The sequence below is a fragment of the Balaenoptera ricei genome, chromosome 11 (genome assembly GCF_028023285.1).
Source record: "Balaenoptera ricei isolate mBalRic1 chromosome 11, mBalRic1.hap2, whole genome shotgun sequence".
Classification (NCBI taxonomy): domain Eukaryota; kingdom Metazoa; phylum Chordata; class Mammalia; order Artiodactyla; family Balaenopteridae; genus Balaenoptera; species Balaenoptera ricei.
The window spans coordinates 14,079,070-14,100,777 of record NC_082649.1 but is presented as its reverse complement, the minus strand read 5'-3'; the positions used below and the strand labels follow the sequence as shown (position 1 = coordinate 14,100,777).

The following is a 21,708-nucleotide window of genomic DNA, read 5'->3' as shown; positions in this document are numbered from 1 at the left end:
GGCTGCAGACCCACTCCCTGTGGCTGTAATAGCACCCTTGGGTTCCATGCTCCATACACAGATGAAAGTCAAGCGCTGTTTGTGGAAGAAGGGGAAACGTTATGGAAAGAAAACAATAAAAGCCCACTTCTCATGCTGGATCAATGAGGAATTGTTTTTAACTGAAAATCTCTGAAGGTAAGAAAGGCATATGCAGAAAGATGGAATAATCAGGTACGTTTATATAATTTGGTTGATTTACAAGAGGGTCCGTTGTTCTCACTGAATGTACATCAGTGTGCTTGGTGAGGTGGGCCAAATGTATATCCTGGGACCTGCTCACCAGAGATTGATGCATCACCGGGTCCAGGTAGGGCCTAAGATCTTTACATGAGCACCTGGAAGACTTCTGATGCATGAGGTCCAGGCATGACACTCTCAAGTGGTAGGTTGTTTTTTAGTAATTTACAGTTTGGGGCAATTAAGAAAAAGAAGTACAATTCAGACAACTGAAATAAGTCTTTAGCTATTTGTTACAAATTTCTCTTGGAATTATTCATGGAATCAGGATTTTATTACTTGAAATAAGTGTTGGACTAATTTTAGCAATTTGTAACCAGGCCATAAACTTCCTGGTTTAGCCTGGGGAAGAACTTATGTTTTCTTTAATTGTATCAGTATGTCAAGTGCTGGGCCTGTTTAATGGAAACTGATGAATTTGGTACAGTAAAATTGAGAAAAATGGGTGTGTTGGGTCTAGCTAGCTACACACACCACCTATATATACACACCATGTCAGAGCTTTCGTTTCCTTGTAATATGGGGCAACTTTTATAAGCTTACCTCAGACATCCACTGTGGTTTCCAGAATGTGTAGTAGTTCATGGCCGAGGTCCTAACAGCACATTGTGTACAGGATTCAGACCACGCCACAGTTTAACTACATTTAAGTTTATCCTTTATTATCTTTGTGTTTCTCGAGGAACCTGTTGTGTGTCCTGTCCTAGTTTTGTTTGTAAAGGTCTGAATAGGGAATGCTTACAAGACCAGACTAGGATTAAATTGCCCAGCTCAGTCTTCTACTAGCTACGAGACTCTGACTTCTGGTTCCTCACGTGTAATGTAGGTCCTTAGTATCTTGCACTGCGGTTGGAATGGCTAACAACTTTAAGGAACGGACAGGATTAGTTTAACATTAAAAGCTTAGTCATCTACAGCTAACTTCTGAGTGACTTGCTGAAAGAATATATCTCAAAGTGGATGATTTTTTTTTTGATAGACCTCTATTTCTGAAAGCATTCATCTCCTGAAGGCAGAGAATGCTAGAGCAGCTGTATTTGGAAGCAAGGGATTCTGGAGCAAACCTCAAAGAAACAGGCAAAACACAAAAGCATTGGCGACCAGGTATTTATTGAGACAAAGAATACAAACTGGTGGCAAATTATTAAAAATAGAATGTTGAATTTTCATTTATAGGCAGGCCATCAGAAACTGTTTGTGGATCAAGCCATACTATAATGAACTGCAAAGAAATACGCACACAGCTTGAGAGGAGGAACTTTACCCAGGCAAGCACGTATTGCAAAGATTTTGGCCTTTGGTATGGGGTGGGGGGGGGTGGGAAATGGCAAGTAACTGAAGTATTTGCCAGATTTTAGGAATACTGCTATTATTTAGGAATATTCTTTAAAAGGAACAACAGCCTGTTTTCATAGGGATAAGTGTAGAATAAAAAAATTTAATACATTCCCATCAAAAAGCCCTTTATTCCCAAGTAGTTTAATTTTCAACCCCTGTCTTCCTTTTGCTGGAAATACTTATGCCTAAGTGAAACGCCCAAACAAGTCACTTAAGGGAAAAAAAATCCTTCTTTTAGAGTTAGTTAGAACAATTTTTACTGTCATTTGAAACAAACATTATAGACTTTTATAAATTTAGACAAAGCCCTCAAATATAATGCAGTTTTTTCAATCCTGAATATTTGGGAGAAACTAAGTGACTGTTTAGGGAGAAAGAAGTAACTTCTGAAGCAGTGCCACACGAGTACCACACAGGTGCTGGCTCTCTCTCTGGTCACAGACACCCTAAAAGCACAGTTTGCTTGCCGCCGCTCCCACTCACCTAGCTCAGCCCAGCGTGCATTTAGTATGTCAGACTTTTCTCACGGTGCAGGAGCCACTCAGGCTGCATATTTCGTAACAGGTAGAGTTTCTAGATGCCTAAATTAACCGCATGACCTGTGGTTTTACATACGGTATTTTCACTGAAATAGTATTCTCAGCATGACTCCTAATTTTTGTTCCCTTATTATCTTGTAAAAGTGATGAATGATATTAATACTATGAAGACAACTTTCTTTTTGCCTTTTTAGGCTGTAGAGCTTCAGTATGAGAATTCTGTCTTGACACAGAAAATTCAGCATTTCTATAAATGAAATATAATAAAGTATAGTGAAAATAGGCCGCCGCCCCAAGAGAAAAACATGTGGCTCCCCCTTCCCCATTTTGTCATTTTTCCCCCCCAACTTGGGAATCAAAAATCTCCCTAAGTAAGTGCTGAATTCATAAACAGACTTGGATTTTGTTGTAAAGGCAGACAAAGTAACACTTTTTACTTGATAGGGCTACATAGTGTAACTTGAATCCTGAGAAATGCATCTACATAAAGTATAAAGCAAACTGGACTACGTATTTCTTGTTTTACTGTATAAAAATAGCCTAAGTGGTGAACCATCGAGGAAATTATACATTAAAGGTGTATTCCAGAGCTACATGTCGGAAGGGTACATTTCAACTCCAATTCCCAATCAGGGGCAAAGGCGGTGTATACACTGATGCTAATGTATACACTACTAATTGGTAAGTTTATGTAACATTTCCTAATTTCTCCTCTAATTTAAGAAGTTAGTGGATGGTTTGGCTTTGTTTACTGTGAAGGGCCATAACACTTTATCTTCCCAGAAACAGGTGAATGATCTGTTTAGTATTTTGACACATTTAACTAATAGGCTTTCTGTGATAGATTTACTATAAAATTATTTTGAAAAACATTGTTTATGAAAACCATAAGCCATGGCTCATGGTTTTCATGAAACTATAAACCATGGCTCATGGTTTATGAAATTTTACAATAAAAAAAGGCATTAAGGACACTGTTAAGGTTTCTATAAACAAATTGAAAATATTCACGTTTTAAATGTCAAAAAAAAAACGACTTTAAAAACTGATACAGTAATAGCAAATGTTATTTGCTGTTAAGACCAAAATAAAGCCTAGATTGATCCTGTAAGCACCCTAGTTATGAACTGTTCAACACAGTTGAGTGTTTTGGGGGAAAATAACAGATGCAGAAAATGCCTAAGAAACAAAACCTTTAGTTCAGATACACCTCAGCACAGCTAACTGGGCCATCTAACAAAAGCACACACGCGCACTAAATTAAAATGGCAAAACACGAAGTGTTCCTTCACATTTCCCTCAAAAATGTCATCCCGGGCAGGCCCCAGATGAGCTTCTGGCCCACAGAACCAAAGAACTCGGAATAAGGTCTGGAAATGCTACTCTTCCTTGTTACAGAGAACAGTCCCTAACGGGAAAATTGGTAAGTATTTCACAGGCTACTAGTATTTAATCATGAAATGCTAAGATTATTTAATTCCTTGATGCTTCAAAAGTTATGGAACAATATAATATGATAAAAGGAAACTGGTATGTGAATATCCTGTATATAAAGAGAAGTTATATTCAGAACACTGAAAAGCACTAACACTTTCTTCATGCTGCGCACGTACTGGGAATATTGTGTAATTACAGTAAATATGCAACAGTTTGATAGGACTGCTTTTCCCCACATATTTATGGTTTGATTTAGGGCACTGAAAACACTTGCACATGAGTTTCAATTTAAATTTACAGTGAAAACTTACCCCTCCCCCCCAACCCCATTAAAAGCAATCACTAACTTACCTTTTTCTTTAAAAAAAAAAAAAAATCAAGGATAAGATAGCAATATGACTTATACTTTTTCATCATCATGCAAAATCTGCCCCCAAATACATGTTTAGGCATTAAGAATAGTTATAAAGTTACATCATTCCTGCAGTAAACTGCAGTACAGATTTTAAAATTTCAAGTCAGGGAACTGCTCGCTGGCCTCACTTTCCCCTCTCTCTTGCAGCTAACTCACTCACCCGCTCCTGGGATGGGCGCTAAGTGGCTTATCAAATGTGTGTCCCCACTCCCTCCCCCCAAAAAGCAAAGACAAAAATTGCCTCAGGAAGTGTTACTAAAGGGTGAGTGTGTACACTAAACACAGCTGGACGTTTTCCATCATTTGGGATAAACCAGAATAAGTTGTTAAAGTTTCGTTTGGAGATTTCACAGCTGAAAATGCTCTCAGCAAGTTCTAATAAATACCTTAGATCTTATGTATATACTGTCCGTTGTTGATTATGACACCACTTGCCTTCGGTTCAATCTAAAAATTTTAACACTTGAACTTAACAGGTTTTTCTTCTGGAGAAGTTCTTTGACATTCAAGTAAAATCAATACTTTCAGCATAGTCACCTGCATCACACTGGAGCAACTGCTTTAATTTCTAAATCATCAGTTAATGTAACCCAGGGATACTGATGGCCTTGATATATAATTTAGTCTCGTCATTATTCCAGAGAGTATGGAATTCAGGGCTTTTTGGGGCATCATCTGACCCCATTTCTTTTTACCACAATGGTCCCTGCTACAATGTCATAGGCTGTTCGATTATGCTGAAAAAACAGCAGTGTGATGAAAGCAGGGAAAAAAGAAGCAATAGAAAAATTCTTGATCAAAGCTCGTATAGTGGACCTAAAAAATTAAAGCAAAAAAAAAAAACACAAAAAACAGATAAGTCGTATACCAACTACATATAGATTAATAGTATTCTATCAAGTTCAAGATGTATTTAAAACATATTCAAAGTATAATTAACAGTTTTAACCTTTGATAACTGAATTACTTTCAAGTAGCACAGTATGATCAAACCACCTGGGCTAGTTCTAAAGACTTCGTAACATGAAAGTTAGACTTTAGAACTTGCACATGAAAAGCAATAATATGTCTTAGAATGTGAACTAAAAGTTTACAGTACTTTCTAGTATCTTGACAGAAGACTAGAATAACTATTGCCTTTACTTACCCTTTCTATAGTCACTCATTACTTTTAGTACCTCTATACTTTTACTGTGTTTTCACTATCTTCTAAACTGAATACACTTACACAGTCCCATTTTCTACCTTCTATGAAGAGCACCAGCATTTCAAATTACTGTATTTGTTTATCATATCTCTTCTTTCTTTGTGGGCTTCTGTGATTAAGGAAAGCTTTAAAAAGCTTTCAACAGTAGCTCAGAATGGAGAACTGTCATACTAACATTAGATTTCTGCCTTTCAGGGCACTGAACCGTTACAGGATAACACAGCAGCTGAGTGTGGGCTCTGAATCCAGACTGCTTGGTTTCAGATTCATTTTCTACCAACTACTAGTTGTGTTACACATCTGTAATAAGAGGGTAATAGTACCTATAGTACCTATCTTAAATTAGTTAATACATATGCAATGTTTTTAAAACAGTGCCTGGTTTATGAGGTGCTCAATAAATATTAGCCATTATTGACTCATTAAAAGTAATAGCCAGGATTATTAGAATCACAAAAATGTAAGGAAATTTTGAAGATGTGAGCAAATTCAAATTTCAGAGAGAGTCTCTTGTTTAAACAACCCAACTCTGAATCATTCTGGCAGCAATTCCAGCCAGTATCCTGTTTTGCTCAACTGATTACCACCTACTCACCTCCACAACTTCCATTATCACTATCTGTACCTTCCCCCAGAGCCAGATGCCAACAGCTAGCCATGAGTACTGGAAGTATTACAAGCTCTATCACTTAGGAGCAGGATGCACGCATGTATAGCTGTCAAAATTCTTATTGCCTATTCAAGATGGGATAATGACAGGTATTACCAAATGGAAGCTTCAAGGCAGAGCAGTAACTAAACTCCAATATCCACAGATGTAGAGAATACTAAAGCTAGGCCTGGAGCACTGATAGAGCAGCCACGCCCAGATCCTCCTCTCATTACTGTGACCTACCGTTCATAAAGTGCTTACCTCTGAAGCTGTATACTGAAGAGGCGTTCTATAATCATTGAAAACATTCAAACTTTGTCTTAAACTTAATAAATGTAAGCCTATTCTATGCCATGAAGAACCAACATCCTAAAAATACTTTTATCAAATGGTATAACTTATGAAAATCATTTTTAAGTACAGTAATCAATACAATTCATAAGTACACAATACATTAAGCTAAAAAAAAGAACTTACGTTGTAATGCTAACATTTGAGGAAGGAATCACTAAAACCCGACTTGGTGCAATAAGCACTGATGTATCACATGTCACAACTCGAAGCCCTAGCAGGAACTTCCCTGGGGTCGCTCCACCTGCTCCCCAAATGCAAATTATCTAAGGAAAGAAGGATAATTTTAAAATAATTTACTGGCTCAACTATACCAATTTTAAAGGTAAATTTTCCTGCCATATGATTCACGTTTTAAATTTTTCAAGTTGGAAGAATTTCATAGAATACTTGAGTTAACCTTTTAATGCATTTCTGCAGGTCTCTAACATCTTCAATACCACAAGATATCTACTGTAATATTTCTCTATGACCCATTATATTTTTTAGCAAGTTGCTTCTATGGAAAGACACATTTCAAGTTCCACAACCAACTTAAAATATATTTTCGGACAACAAGACTGAAATGTATTACAAAGAAACTGAAAAATGTCTCCATTCCGAAAGTTTTAACTTGGAAAGTATTATGTTAAAGGAAATTTAGAAAAAAATGAGGACATTTGACAAATACATGATTAAAAATAAAAATCTCCACTACATTTTTGTCTTGGGCTGATAATCTAAAATTAGATTGTTAAATATTAATATTTGCTGAAGTCAGTAGCTTACCTCATAGAAACAAACTAATAATCTGTATATAAGCGCCACAACCATCATTTTCTGCAAGTCTTCCATGGATGTGTCTTCATCTATTTCTTCTATTATATAATGCATAGCAAACTTAGAGATATCCCTACAAAAAAAAGTTTTCGGTTACAAAGAATCAGTTACCAGAGCAGTTGCATTGATTTCTTTTTCATTAGTGTAAATCAAAAACTTTAATTGAAATTATAAACTAATCTTCAGGTTTCCAACTGTCTAGTTTCACAAAACATTCATTAGCTTCTTCAACAAATAAGCAGTACCATGAGCAGACGCTGTACTAGCCCTGGGGATAAAATGCCAAGTGAATTCAACATGGTCTCTTGCTTTCACAGAGTTTCTAACCCAGCAGGTGAAGCAGAATAAATAATAATGAGGTGGGGAAAGGGCTATAATAGAGAACCATTGGGTACTTGGAGACACGTACCAGGCACACTTAACTTAGTGGAGGCTTCCCAAAAATGGCATTTAAGGTGAGATCTGAAGGATGAAGAGAAGTTGGCCAGACTAAGAAGGGAGAAATTTCAGAGAGAGGGACTAACCAGAGAGAAAGCCTTTAAGCAAGAGTATGATGGAAGCTGTAGGCAGTTCAGTGTGGCTCAAATAACTAAGTGTGAGAGGTGAGTGATTAAGAAATAAGGGTATCTGTTAAAATATATGAGGACATTAGTAAGACTTACCCTGATGGCAATGAGAAACTATTGAAGGATTTTAAGGCAGGAGAGTGGCAGAATCAGAATTTATGATCTCTTTGGTTTTCTATCAGAAACTGAATTGAGATAAAACAGGAGACAGTAAACTGAGATACCAGTTAGAAGACTTGTGTTATAATCCAAGCAAGTGATGGCAGTGACTGGACTAGGGAGAAGCAATGATGAAAAATGAAATTCTGACAGTGAAAAGGAAATGGTATGGGTTGAAGGTTATTCAAGAGATTGAACAGAAAGGAGTTAGTTGGTACTTGATTGGATGTGTAGGGCGTAAGGGAGGGAGAGACAGGGAAGAATCATAGTAACATTCAGGCTCCTGGCAGGGGCCCTGAAATTTAATTACCAGGGTCTGAACTTGACGGTCACTTACTGCCTTTGTAAATTCTGGGCTTAACTTTTTGTAAGCCCAAATTTCAATCTCTATAAAATGGAGAGATTAACCTCTACTTTATAGTGGTGGCAAGATTAAGAGTCCATACAAAGCCTAGCACACACAAAGTGCTTAGCAAGTGACAACTGCTATTATGATTGTTAATCTGAAAGGAAGATTATTCAAATAAATAGCTCACTTTGCAGTTCACTTGGAACTTGCCTGACAGTATACGCAACCCCATTTGGAAATGCCATCTAGCTGATTATTAATAGTTCATCTACCAAAACCTCTTTATGCCTTTGTCTTTAGATACTCCACTCTGAAAACGATTGTAAGAGAAAAATTTGCAACTGGCCTAATAGTGAATAAAATCAAACCAGGGTTGGAGGTTCCTTTCACCTACTTTTGATAGGTGAAACTCCCCACATCTTGCAGAATTTATTAAGTGTTTTTCTCTCTTTTGTAGTTATTTCTTAAAACCAACAAGAAAGCAAATCTGACAAAGCTCCTATAAAGAAATCATTGGCACTGGCACACAGTTTATCCATATAGTCACTTGCAAGCATGAAAACAAAATTAAAGCAAGATCTCTAGACAGTGGACATTAAAACCCTTCTGCAAATGGCCTTAACTTACTTTATTCCACTGAGGTGCATAATGCTTAAGACAATGGTTGCTTTTATAAAGAAGAGAATAAAGAAATCCACCATCTCTGCCATGAATCTGTGGGCCAAGGATGGAATAACATACTCTCTACCTGTAAATTAAAAAAAAAAAAGAAAAAAGTTAGGAAAACTAATCTTTGCACATAGGCCTTGGAACCCAAGCTAGGTAATGAATGTAAAGTCAAGGTACAACTTGCTGATAAAAAAAATTTTATAACTGCAACAATTATTGGTATTGACTTCAACAGGGCATGTTATTAAAACAGCAACGCTACTTCACTATTTACTGAGCAGTTTAAAGCTTGTTTTCACCCCCTTAATGTTTAGAAATGATTTCAGAGATAAATTTCATTATTTCAAGTACTCAATACATTTCACTAGGGAGTCAAATGAGACTCCAGGTGATTACAAGCCTATGACACAAAATTAAACTTTTTTTTTAAGCAAAATATCAAGGTTAAGTGTAGACGGTACGAAGTAAATCCCTGTGCCCCTCATCTTACCCCTTATTCATTTAGTTTGTCTTGCTTTCTATGTAACAAATCCAGGGATTATCAAGCTGCCATCCTAAACTCTGAATCAAATTCAGGCAACTAGGTCTTGTCCCATATTATCTGTGGCTGGATAAAGTAAACAAAAAGCCTAAATAATACACTAAAGAGTGTACGTGATTCAGAATATTCTAATTCCCATACAGAAGTAAACAGACGATACACAAGATGAAGCCAAGGCCCAAAGGTTCCTAATTCCATTCGCATTCATGAAGATCTCCTTTAATATCCGTCAGTTCCACTGTCCCTAATTCATAAAACAGTTATCATATTAACTATATATAATACAGTTAATACATCCATGTCTGGATTCTTTCCAGCATCACCAGTCAAAACTTCCCCTCCCCCCAGCCGGGTCTGCCGTCGGAGTGAATTAAGCTTCGGATCTCACTCCACACCGGGAGACGAAGGCTAAGAGGACGCTTTGAGGAGCAAAGGCTTCTTTACACGTGGAAACCACCAGTCCGGGGAGCCAGGGAACCGATTCGGAGCGCTAGGTCTAAGGGAAGGCGCCCGCTCGGCCGCGCTGCACACCCTGCGAGCCGACAGACGCGCAGAAGCCGCGGCGAGCGCGGCAGCGCTGACAGCGGAGAGGGGCCCGCCGGCCCCGCCCCCAGGTCGCTCCCCGAAGAGCCTCTCACCTGCCTGCCGCCCGGTCTCGCTCGGGGCTCGCGAGGCGGCGGCGGGTCCGACCCTCGTCGCTGGGGCTGCCCGGGCCGGCGGCTGCACGTGAGGCGCGCGGGCTCCCGGGCCGGCGACCGGAGCCGAGGCGGTGAGGCCGGCGGAGGCCGGCGGCTCGGGCCCGGCGGCCGCGGCGCTCAGGAAGTAGAAGGGGTTGTAATAGCCCAGCTGCAGGGGCGGCGGCCCGGCGGCCGGGGCAGCGGCGGCGCCGGCGCCCGCGAGGTAGCTGGGCGCGGGCGGCTGGGGGCTGCAGTAGGCGGGGAAGGCGGCCAGGCCGCTGTGCCAGGTGAGGTAGCCGCAGTAGGACTGCCACAGCCACTCGTGCACCTGCCGGGAGTACTCGCGGGCGCTCAGCCGCGCCGGCTTCTCCCGCGGCGCCGCCGCCTCGGGCGCCTCGCAGCCTACCGGCGCCTGCAGGCCCGCGCCGGGGTCGGAGCCAGAGCCGGAGCCCGCCCCCCTGCCATTCTCGGGCTCGCGCGGCGGCTCCGACTCCTCGGCGGCGGCCGCGGGGGGAGCGAGGCCCGGGGCTGGGGGCCGGCCCGGAGCCTGAGGTTCGGCCTGCGGCCCGTCCCGGGGCCGTGGGGCGGCGGCGGGAAGGCCTCTTCGCGAAGGAACGGGCTCGTGGTCCCCTCCGCCGTCGTCCTGCCCGGGAGGGCGGCCTCGGACTTTCTCCGGCCCCTCCGCCATCGTCGCCTCAGCAGCACGCTCGGCGGTCCTGTCACTGCGCCGTCTCACTCCCCCACTGGCCCCTCCCCAACGGCCCGGTAGCCACCGCCGCAGCCGCAGGCGTCAACAATCCGCCACCGGAAACGGAAACCCACCCCCTGGTCGGCGTCGCCGGCGCGGGGCGGAGCAAGGAGGCGGGGCGGAGCAAGGAGGCGGGGCCTGAGAGTGGGCCTTGGTGCTCAGAGACTTGGGAGGCAGGAGTCCTCCTCCTCGGCTGGGCGTCGTGGGCTTATCGCTTGAGGGGCCCAGACTATCACCCGTCCCCCAGACGCGCACCTCTTGTGGTTTTAATGAAGTTGGAGGCCCGAGGCTTCTCCAGATAATCTCACGGGATGTGGACTCAGGCTGCTCCGGGAGAAATAGCTGATGGAGGAAGAGGATTTCAGAGAGAGGTCCCAGGGCTCGGCGCCGCCTTTTCTATTTGGGGCCGCGACAGTTTTGGTCTCTAGGCACAGGGCTTGTTACTTGTTCCGCCTGCGTTCATTCCAGTTAACTGGTCCTCTCCCATTTGTACTCAAGGTGATACGAGGCATATCCCCTTAGAGGATAAGAAATTAATAACCAAACCATATTGGGATCTATCAAGATAGCATGGCTCAGCGGCAGAGATCTTGATTGTAAGAGAAAAGAGGAGTTATGTTGATTTAAGAGCTAGACTCTGTCCTTATCCTGGAGCTGACCTGTGTCCATAATATCTTACTCTGCACTGATGCAGACACAAGCCTACTTCAGCAAAACTGTGCCTTTCCTCAGACCCGTTGTCTCAACCTTTGGTGCCTGCCTTTCATTTTCTGTTAAGGCAAGACCCCGTTCATATCCCAGGGCTTTGGAGCCTCCTCTGAGTACCGAAGCCCAGGCACGATTTCCCCTTCCTCTGAACTATATATGGCACCTTACATATGTATAGTTTAATACACCTTCCTATGTCCTTAAGTTGGTTAAGTGATAGGAATATATCTTTGTATCCCCAGTCCCATACAGGAGATCTACAGGGGCCAGGTATTGTGGGTTATACTTGTTAACAACGATTCCCATAATCACTCTTGACTTTGCTCTGGGAGATGAAAGTAAAAGGCTTAACTTTTGCCCTGAAGAAGCTAATGATCTGGTTAAAGGGAAAGACTTTCATGAAACACTCGAAGACCTATTTAAGACAATACCAATATAATACGAGTCCAAAATAAGGGAAAGATCATGGTGGCCTATTGCTAGAAAGGTTACCCTTACAAATGTGATTTTAAAAATCAACTCTGGGACTTCCCTGGTGGCGCAGCGGTTAAGAATTTGCCTGTCAATGCAGGGGACATGGGTTCGATCCCTGGTCCGGGAAGATCCCATATGCCGCGGAGCAATGAAGCCCACGAGCCGCAACTACTGAGCCCACGCGCTGCAACTACTGAAGCCGGCACTTCTAGAGGCAGTGCTCCACAGCAAGAGAAGCCACCGCAATGAGAAGCCCGCACACCGCAACGAAGAGTAGCCCCTGCTCACTGCAACTAGAGAAAGCCTGCACGCAGCAACGAAGACCCAACGCAGACAAAAATTAAAAAAAAAAAAAAAAAAATCAACTGTGAAAAAGTTGTAACATTTAAACATGCATTCCAAGTCTGGGTAGGGGAGGAAGGAGAAGCAGGAACAAATAAATGAAGACGGCATGGAATGAGTGTAAAATATTGTGGTTATTGGAGACACTGGTCTTTGTTTTGCATACCACTGATTAGGTAGCACCTGGCATAGTGCCACTCACATAGTAGACATTTATATTAATCAGTACTCTTTGCTGCAGTTGTCAGAAATCCAATTGTAACTGACTTAAGAGAGAAAAAGTAAACGAATTTATTGACTTGCATAGAAAGTTCAGGAGTAGTTTAGGTTTCAAGGATATCTAGTTACAGATAAGATAATCATAACAGCTTCAGGAATCACCTGTTTTTCTCTTTCTTTGACTCCGCTTTTGAGAAAGTAAGAGTGTTTCTGTTTCGGTGATAAACCTAATTCTAACTGGCTTAAGCAAAAATAAAATTATTGCCTTTTGTAATCAACAAATTCAGAGGTTCTACATAATATAAGAAGGTTCAACAGTACATCTAATAGGCATTCCAAAAGAGAGAAAAAGAAATAATGGCCAATAATTTTCTAGAATTGAAGGAAGATGACTCTTTACATTGAAGAAGCACATCAAGTCTTAGGAAAATAACATGTACATATAACACATATATGATGAATATAAGCAAAGAGAAAAATAATGATCTTAAATAGCAGCAGTTAAAACGTAACCTAACTAGAAAGAAATGACATTTAGACTGGAAGCCATATTGTCAAAAGTAAAAATATGCCAAAGATAGTGGACCATATATAGTACAGAGTATATAACTATATATACATAGTTACATATATATGTAACCTGGACAACCTAGTATGTTACAACCAAGTAAATCATCACTCAAGAATGAGGATGTGATGTAATGCACCACTGCTAATCCAAACAACACCCTGATCAACCCTAGTCCCTTCCCATCATACTCAGCCAAGGACTGAAGTCTCAAGGATATAAAAAGGGAAGTATTCATGAGTCAAAAATATAAATGGATTCTGGAAAGAGGGCAGTACATGAATCTTGAATCTCCATGAATCACCACATCAAAACAGACTGTATAGTGAAACCAAAAATGCATGGGGCAACATTTACAACTAAACTAGGTAACAGATAACTCCACAAACCCCAAAATACAAGTGTGGGATCAAACCACGAATGCAAAATTGCGTAGTGTTAATGCCGAAAAAAATCAGATAAAAACTGTGAAGATATTAAGAAAACTATATAAGACATGAAAGAAAAATCAGAATAGGGACTTCCCTGGTGGTCCAGTGGTTAAGACTCCATGCTCCCAATGCAGGGTGCATGGGTTCAATCCCTGGTCGGGGAACTAAGGTCCCGCATGACGTGGCCAAAAAAAAAAAAAAAGACAAAAGAAAATTCAGAATTTAAAAAACCTCAGAAATAAAGTAACAACTTGGGAAAGAATTAAAGTAAGAGAAAAAGTGGTTTCAGAAAATACTGAACTAGAAGGAACACGGGTAAACACAGATGGTGCCCAAGAGAACTAGAATTTGAAAATGAGATTTTAAATAAATATAGAAATAGAAATGATTTTAGAGTAAAGATAAATATTGAAGATAGGTAAAGAAGATCCAGTGTATGGATTAAGAGTTCTTGATAAAGAAAACCAAAGCTAGCTACCAGAATACAACACATAATTCAAGAGAACTTTTCCTGAAGTAAAATACATATATTCTATTTATATATATTCACATATATATTCATATATATATTTATATATTCACATATATATTCATATATATATTTATATATATATTCGAAACCTCACACTGAAAGAGTATACTGTGCACCTGAAAACACTGAGCATGAACAAGATGTATTCTAGTCAGTAAAATTACTAGACTTTACATTTTGAAAAATGGTCATTTAGGCCAAAAAAAATTTATGAGAGAAAATTGGAGTACCATAAGACTTCAACATTAACACTTCATGTGAGGAGAAAATGGTGAAACATTTAAAATATTCAAGGAAAGAAAATGAGAACCAAGTACTCTGTATCCAGCAAAACTGACTTTATAAAAGCCTATTGGTTATCAAAATGAAAGAACTCAGAATGTTACTTGAGTTCTTCCTGAGGGGTGAAGCTCGGCAACCAAAATTACTGAAAGTGACAGAAAGACAGTTAGTAAAACTTTCAATATTACTTGTAGAACCAAGACTAAATGAGGCTTTGTTTCAGTCAGGGTCCAGTCAAGAGATAGAAACTACACAATAATTTGAACAGAGGACATTTACTATGAAGAATATTAATGGAATTGGAATAAAGGGAGGCTGACTAGCAAAAGGCAAAGAGAATTCTTACCGTATAGGAACAGTAGATACAGGGAACAGCCACCGCTCCTGAGCTGAAATAGAGTGACCAAGAAGCACCCTTAGAATGGCCAAGAAGCACCCTTGCCCCCATGCCCCATCCACCTCCTTGCTGGAGAGGGCATGACTATGGCTCCCTGCTGTGGCCTCGGTGCGCCCCGTTAGAAATCCTCTCTGGAGTTCTTGGAGAACTAGCCACAGCAAGGTGCCTTTATCAGAATTCACCGCAGCGTACCCAGAGAAGCCACTTACGGGAAGGTGCTATACCAGCAGCACACCGCTCCATGAAGCCATCTAAAAAAAGGTGTACTGGGGGAAGCTGCCGCTTGTTGTTGCCTACTGGGCACTGCTGAAAGGAACCACACACTCTGCAGGGGCCCAAGGAGATAAGTACAGGAGAATCAGAAAGAGAAGCCTCTTTCTCCTCCAGTGCCTCCCCGCCCCTACTCCGGCCCCGCCCCCCTCCTTGCAACAGTACCCTCTGCTAACGAAGCCTAACATTAAATCAGCTGATAGGGGAGAAGTATTTACAGAGTTCAGCTCCATTATTGCACAGCAAGCAAAGATTTGGAGCTGAGAGCCACAAAAAGTATAATCTGAGATGGATTTGTATTCTGAAATATTGGTACAAAATTACTGTAAAACTGGAAAGGAGTTTGGGAGGAGCATTGGCAAAAATTTAACTTTTCAGTATATTGATGGTGGCAATATTAGTATTTTGAGAATGTATGTGTAATATGGGGTAAAATGAGTAATTATCATTAGTATGAACTATCTATCTAGTTTCCTGCGTCTTTTCAGTAGCAGTGCTCATTCTTATCATCTGGAGTGCGGTTTTGAAATACCAAGTCCCACTTAAAGAAACAAAGGCTACTTGGAGAAATGGGTGATTCTAGATCTGGGGCAGGAAATGTATGAATGAGCATAAAATATCTTGACATACTGAAGAGCAGAGGAACTATTAAAGACTTCTAGGGTCATGTCCAAAGGACCCAGGAGCCAACTTGAAGAGGCTCCCCATTGGCCAAAGATGGGACAATTTGAGTTTCAATAAGGGTAATAATTAGAATGGACTGAAACCCATTAAATAAGTTAAAATACATAAACTCATAATAATAATGTAGTCTTACCAAAGGGATTAAACCTGAATCTAATCAAGTTGAATCTGATCAACTGCCAATTTACAGGAAATAGAGGACAAAGACACATTGAAATACACCATGAGTGTGCAATCTGCAAAATCCAGACTGTGGGGAACCCGGCAATCAGACAGCTGAGTTCAACAGATAAATTGTAAGAAAAAGAAGGGGGAGAACCATTAGATTAAAGGAGACTTAAAAGACATCAAATTATCCTAAATGATACATTAGAACAGTTAGACTAATTGATATTTTCAGGACACTAAAATCTGGAACAAGACAAGGATACCCACTCTCACCACTTCTATTCAACATAGTTTTGGAAGTCCTAGCCACAGCCATCAGGAAAAGAAATAAAAGGCATCCACATTGGAAGGGAAGAGGTAAATTTGTCATTATATGCAGATGACAGGATACGATATATAGAAAACCCTAAGACGCCACACAAAAACTACTAGAACTGATAAACGAATTCAGCAAGGTAGGAGGATAACAAGGTTAACATACAGAAATCGGTTGCATTTCTTTACATTAACAGTGAAATATCAGAAAGGGAATGTAAAAAACCAATCCCTTTTAAAATCGCGTCAAAAAATCAAATACTTAGGAGTAAACCTGACCAAGGAGGTGAAAGACTTATATGCTGAGAACTATAAAATATTAATAAAGGAAATTGAAGATGACTCAAAGAAATGGGAAGATATCCTATGCTCTTGTATTGGAAGAATTAATATTGTTGAAATGGCCATACTACCCAAAGCAATCTACATATTTAATGTGATTCTTACCAAATTACCCATGACATTTTTCACAGATCTAGAAAAAATGATCCTAAAACTTATATGGAACCATAAAAGACCCAGATTCGCCAAAGCAATCCTGAGGAAAAAGAAAAAAGCAGGAGGCATAACCCTCCCAGACTTCAGACAATATTACAAGGCTAACAGTAACCAAAACAGCATGGTATTGGCACAAAAACAGACACATGGATAAATGGAACAGAATAGAGAGCCCCAAAACAAACACACACACACTCCTATAGTCAATTACTCTGACAAAGGAGGCAAGAATACACAAAGGAGAAAAGATAGTCTCTTCAGCAAGTGGTGTTGGAAAAGTTGGACAGCCACATGTAAATCAATGAAATTAGAACACACCCTCCTCCCACCATACACAAAAATAAACTCGAAATGGCTTAAAGACTTAAATGTAAGACACAACACCATAAAACTCCTAGAAGAGAACATAGGCAAAACATTCTCTGACATAGATCGAACCAATGTTTTCTTAGGTTAGTCTCCCAAGGCAATAGAAATAGAAACAAAAATTTAAAAATGGGACCTAATCAAACTTACAAGCTTTTGCACAACAAAGGAAACCGTAAAGAAAATGAAAAGGCAACCTACAGGCTGGGAGAAAATATTTGCAAATGATGCGACCGACAAGGGCTTAATTTTCAAAATATTAAAAGAGCTCATATAACTCACTATCAAAAAACAAACAACCCAATCAAAAAATGGGCAGAAGACCTAAATAGACATTTTTCCAAAGAAGACATACAGATGGTCAACAGGCACATGAAAAGATGCTTAACAGTCACTAATTATTAGAGAAATGCAAATCAAAACTACAAGGAGGTACCATCTCACACGGGTCTACAAAGGGCTTCCCTGGTGGCGCCGTGGTTGAGAGTCGGCCTGCCGATGCAGGGGACACGGGTTCGAGCCCTGGTCTGGGAGGATCCCACATGCCGCGGAGCAACTGGGCCCATGAGCCACAACTACTGAGCCTGCGCGTCTGGAGCCTGTGCTCTGCAACGAGAGGCCGCGACAGTGAGAGGCCCGCACACCGCGATGAAGAGTGGCCCCCGCTCGCTGCAACTGGAGAAAGCCCTCACACAGAAATGAAGACCCAACACAGCCAAAAATAAATAAATAAATTTATATTAAAAAAAAAAGTCTACATATGTGAAATTCTGGACAGGGTGCAGAGAAAAGGAAACCCTCCTATACCGTTGGGGGGAATGTAAATGGGTACAGCCACTATGGAAAACAGTATGGCGGTTCCTCAAAAGGCTAAAAATAGAGTTACCATATGATCCAGCAATTCCACTCCTGGGCATATATCTGGACAAAGCTATACTTCAAAAAGAAACATGCACCCCAATGTTCATAGCAGCACTGTTCACAATAGCCAAGACATGGAAACAACCTAAATGTCCATTGACAGATGAGTGGACGAAGATGTGGTACATATACACAATGGAATACTACTCCCCCTTGTGGTTGCCAAGGGGAAGGGTGTGTAGGGGAGGGAAGGACCGGGCGTTTGGGACGAGCAGATGCAAACTATGATGTATGTAGGATGGATAAACAACAGTGTCTGACTGTATAGCACAGGGAACTATATTCAATATCCTGTGATAAACCATAATGGAAAAGAATACGAAAAAGAATATATATATGTCTAACTGAATCATTTTGCTGTACAGTAGAAATTAACACATTATAAATCAACTATACTTCAATAAAGTATTTTTTAAAAGACATCAAATTAAAGAGTAAGACTAAATTACAGTGTCTAGAGGTACACTTAAAGACATTTTTAAAAGTGGTGACTATCAAAGTCAAGATAGTGATTACTTTTGGGGGAGGGAGGGGTTTGTGATTGGAATGGAGAACACAGGCTTCTGGTGTGGCTGACAAAACTCTTGATTTGGGAAGCGAATACAAGTATGTTCACCTTGTAATAAACCATCTGTTTATTAACCAAGATGTTAATGAAATATTTTAACCAAGCTGTTAATGGAAGTGACAAAAATGGAGAATTTTTCACTCAAACACCTAAACTCTAAAGGGTATACTTTAGCAAGAGGAAATGGAACTCAAAAGCAAGGAATGAGATGCAAAAAGAAATGACTTTGAGTAAATTAGATCCTGAAAGAATATAATACCTGAGTTAAATGAATTTGAGAAAGAGAGTCTGGAAAAGCATAGTGAATTGACCACATTCACTCATTTTCTTTCCAAAACACCCACTGAAGTGAAACAAAGGAATAAAGTTATAAACCGACAAGGTGGCTGCAGTTTTGCAAGACAGTAGGTCATTGATTTGAGGAGAGGCTCAGAACTTGGAGGTATAAGGTACTTTGGGAAGTGGAAAGTGCTTACAGGAAGCTGATGAGTAAAAATCTGTATGCTGAATAGTGACTCCTTATCCCCCATTTTTTTCCCATTCCTCTTTTTGAAATTCCATCAGCCAAACCCATGCCTCCTAAACTAGATATTGGAGTATTATTCTTTTGAGAAACTGAATGGTCCCAGAGAAAGCCTTCTATATGTTGCCATTTGGAGGCGCAAGAGCAAAAAGTTTGGTTTACCAGCTTATCACTCTCACCTGAAACCTATTAGTATATAAAAATAAGTGTAGAAAGAAGCCCCCAAACAAAAGTGAAATCTATAAATACGAATTGCAGAGAATAATATTGATGAGTATTTGACAATTAAAAAAAATAGTTGGATAGGTATACAGAAAACCAAACAAATTTTTAAAAGAAAGGCAATCATTAATATCGGGAAAAGCAAGCCTTTCTGTGTTACCCAAAAAGGGGTCCATATGGCATTGTTCTGAGTTCCCATCTTAACTCAAAAGGAAACTATTACAATGTCCAGAGCCCCTGATAGCCTGAAAATGAAGGAGGAGGGTGTCCTCAACTTCCTTGCAGCAGGAACCTACCTTGGCGGCATCAACCTTGACTTCCAAATGGAATACAGCATCTGTTGCCGAATCGGGTTCATTTTGCGGGATGTGCAGCCAGCCGAAATGCTGAGACACTGCAGTCTGCAGCCAGGACAGGGTTTATTCACAGGGCAACCAAGTAAGGATACGAGGATATGGGAGAACAAATCTCAAATCCGCCTCCCTGAAGGGGAGCAGGGCGGTCTGAGGTGTGGGGAGAGTGGGGAAAGGTGATTGGAAAAAGGTGCGGTAATCGTCGTTCTGCGCAGGCGTAATAAGCTACAGGCCTCCCCACGTTCCAATGAGGAGGCGCTCAGCACAATCTGAGGGTGGAGTCTTCAGCCCTCTGATGTCAAAGGTCACCGAGTGGGCACGCGTGCGTGCCCTGTTGGAGGGTGGGTGGTCCTAACCAGTTTTAATCAGCTCAGATGGAACTAGACACAGCTGACTCCAAGTTCCAAGTTAGGCTACGTGCTGCTTGGAGGACATGCAATTAAAATAACCTTGATTAGTGAAGGCAGATGAAATGTATTTAACTCATGATTACCTATGGTTTCATATCTGCAAAAAGTGATGGCATCTACATCATAAATCTGAAGAGAACCTGGGAGAAGCTTCTCCTGGCAGCTTTTGCTGTTGTTGCCATTGAAAACCAGGCTGATGTCAGTGTCACGTGAAATACTCCAGGAATACCGGCGAGCGAGCTGTGCTGAAGTTTGCTGCTGCCGCTGGAGCCACTCCTCTTCCTGGCTGCTTCACTCCTGGGACCTTCACTGGCCGGATGCGAGTGGCTCTCTGACTTCTAGTGGTTACTGATCCCAGGGTTGACCACCAGCCTCTCACAGAGGCGTCTTACGTTAACCTGCCTACCGCTGCTCTGTGTAACAGACACTCCTCCGTGCTGTGTGGACACGGCCGCACCACGCACCAGCAGGAGAACTCACTCAGCTGGTCTGATGTAGTGGATGCTGCTTCAGGAAGTTCTGCACACGTACGGCACCATCTCCGGTGACCACCCCTGGGAGGTCAGGCCTGATCACTACTTCTACAGAGATCCTGAGGAGAGCGAAAAGGAAGAGCAGGCTGCTGCTGAAAAGGCCGGGACCCAGGGAGAATTCCAGGGTGAATGGACTGCTCCAGCTCCTGAGTTGACTGCTACTCAACCTGAGGTCACAGACTGGTCTGAAGGAGCACAGGTGCCCCCTGTGTCTGTCCAGCAGTTCCCTGCTGAGGACTGGAGCGCTCAGCTGGCCACCAAAGACTGGTCTGCAGCTCCCACCACTCAGACCACTGAATGGCAAGGAGCAACCACTGAGGGGTCTTAAGCTGTTCTACAGACCAGCTTAAGACTATTTATTGGGCTTCCCTGGTGGCGCAGTGGTTGAGAATCTGCCTGCCGATGCAGGGGACACGGGTTCAAGCGCTGGTCTGGGAAGATCCCACATGCCGCGGAGCAACTAGGCCCATGAGCCACAGCTACTGAGCCTGCGCGTCTGGAGCCTGTGCTCCGCAACAAGAGAGGCCACGACAGTGAGAGGCCCGCGCACCGCGATGAGGAGTGGCCCCCGCTCGCCGCAACTAGAGAAAGCCCTCGCACAGAAACGAAGACCCAACACAGCCAAAAATAAATAAATAAAAATAAATTAAAAAAAAAAAAAGACTTTCTTAAATAGAGAATGGAAATAAGGGTGATGGAAAATAAACAGTTAAATAACAGAAAAGCAAAAAAAAAAAAAAAAAAAAAAGAAAGGCCCAGGAAAGGACACATTAATCGTAATTACTACTTGGCTTATCATTGAATAATATTTACAGAGTCATAATAATATCAATACTATTGTTTTAACCAAAATTTGTGATGTATTTACTATGAGAGAACAGAGGAAGAGAGAGAATAGAGGAAGTGGGGGAAGAGATAAGTCAGCTAAATGCTGATCTCCTTATTAATAGAAGTCAATAGTTGACATCTAAAACTGATATATAAAAAAACAAAGTAAACATATTCTTTAGAAATACGGAAGCAATGAGGTACCACATCACACCACTCAGAATGGCCATCATTAAAAATCTATAAACAACAAATGCTGTAGAGGCTGTAGAAAAGGGGACCCTCCTACATTGTTGATGGGAATGTAAGTTTGTACAGCCACTATGGAAAACAGTATGGAGGTTCCTCAG

At 41.3% G+C, this 21,708-nt stretch overlaps 1 protein-coding gene and 1 pseudogene across 3 annotated transcripts; one reads left to right on the top strand and one right to left on the bottom strand.

The window, feature by feature from the left end:
• Window positions 1–1,372: 1,372 nt before the first annotated feature.
• FAM8A1 (family with sequence similarity 8 member A1) lies at window positions 1,373–10,794 on the bottom strand. Of its 3 annotated transcripts, XR_009505664.1 has the most exons (6): window positions 9,960–10,794; window positions 8,739–8,859; window positions 6,987–7,110; window positions 6,345–6,484; window positions 5,811–5,950; window positions 4,781–4,824 (listed from the first exon to the last, which is right to left on the bottom strand). XR_009505664.1 is itself a non-coding variant. In XM_059938000.1 (5 exons), exons 1-5 carry the CDS (start codon window positions 10,684–10,686, stop codon window positions 4,680–4,682), a joined length of 1,257 nt encoding a protein of 418 aa, XP_059793983.1. In that variant the 5' UTR covers window positions 10,687–10,794; the 3' UTR covers window positions 1,373–4,679. The 3 variants fall into 3 exon arrangements, 2 of the variants coding, with proteins under 2 accessions (XP_059793983.1, XP_059793984.1); XM_059938000.1 differs by lacking the exon at window positions 5,811–5,950 and having other exon boundaries at window positions 1,373–4,824; XM_059938001.1 differs by lacking the exon at window positions 4,781–4,824 and having other exon boundaries at window positions 5,047–5,950.
• An 8,664-nt stretch (window positions 10,795–19,458) lies between these two features.
• On the top strand, window positions 19,459–20,858 carry LOC132374382 (small ribosomal subunit protein uS2-like; annotated as a pseudogene).
• Window positions 20,859–21,708: the final 850 nt, after the last annotated feature.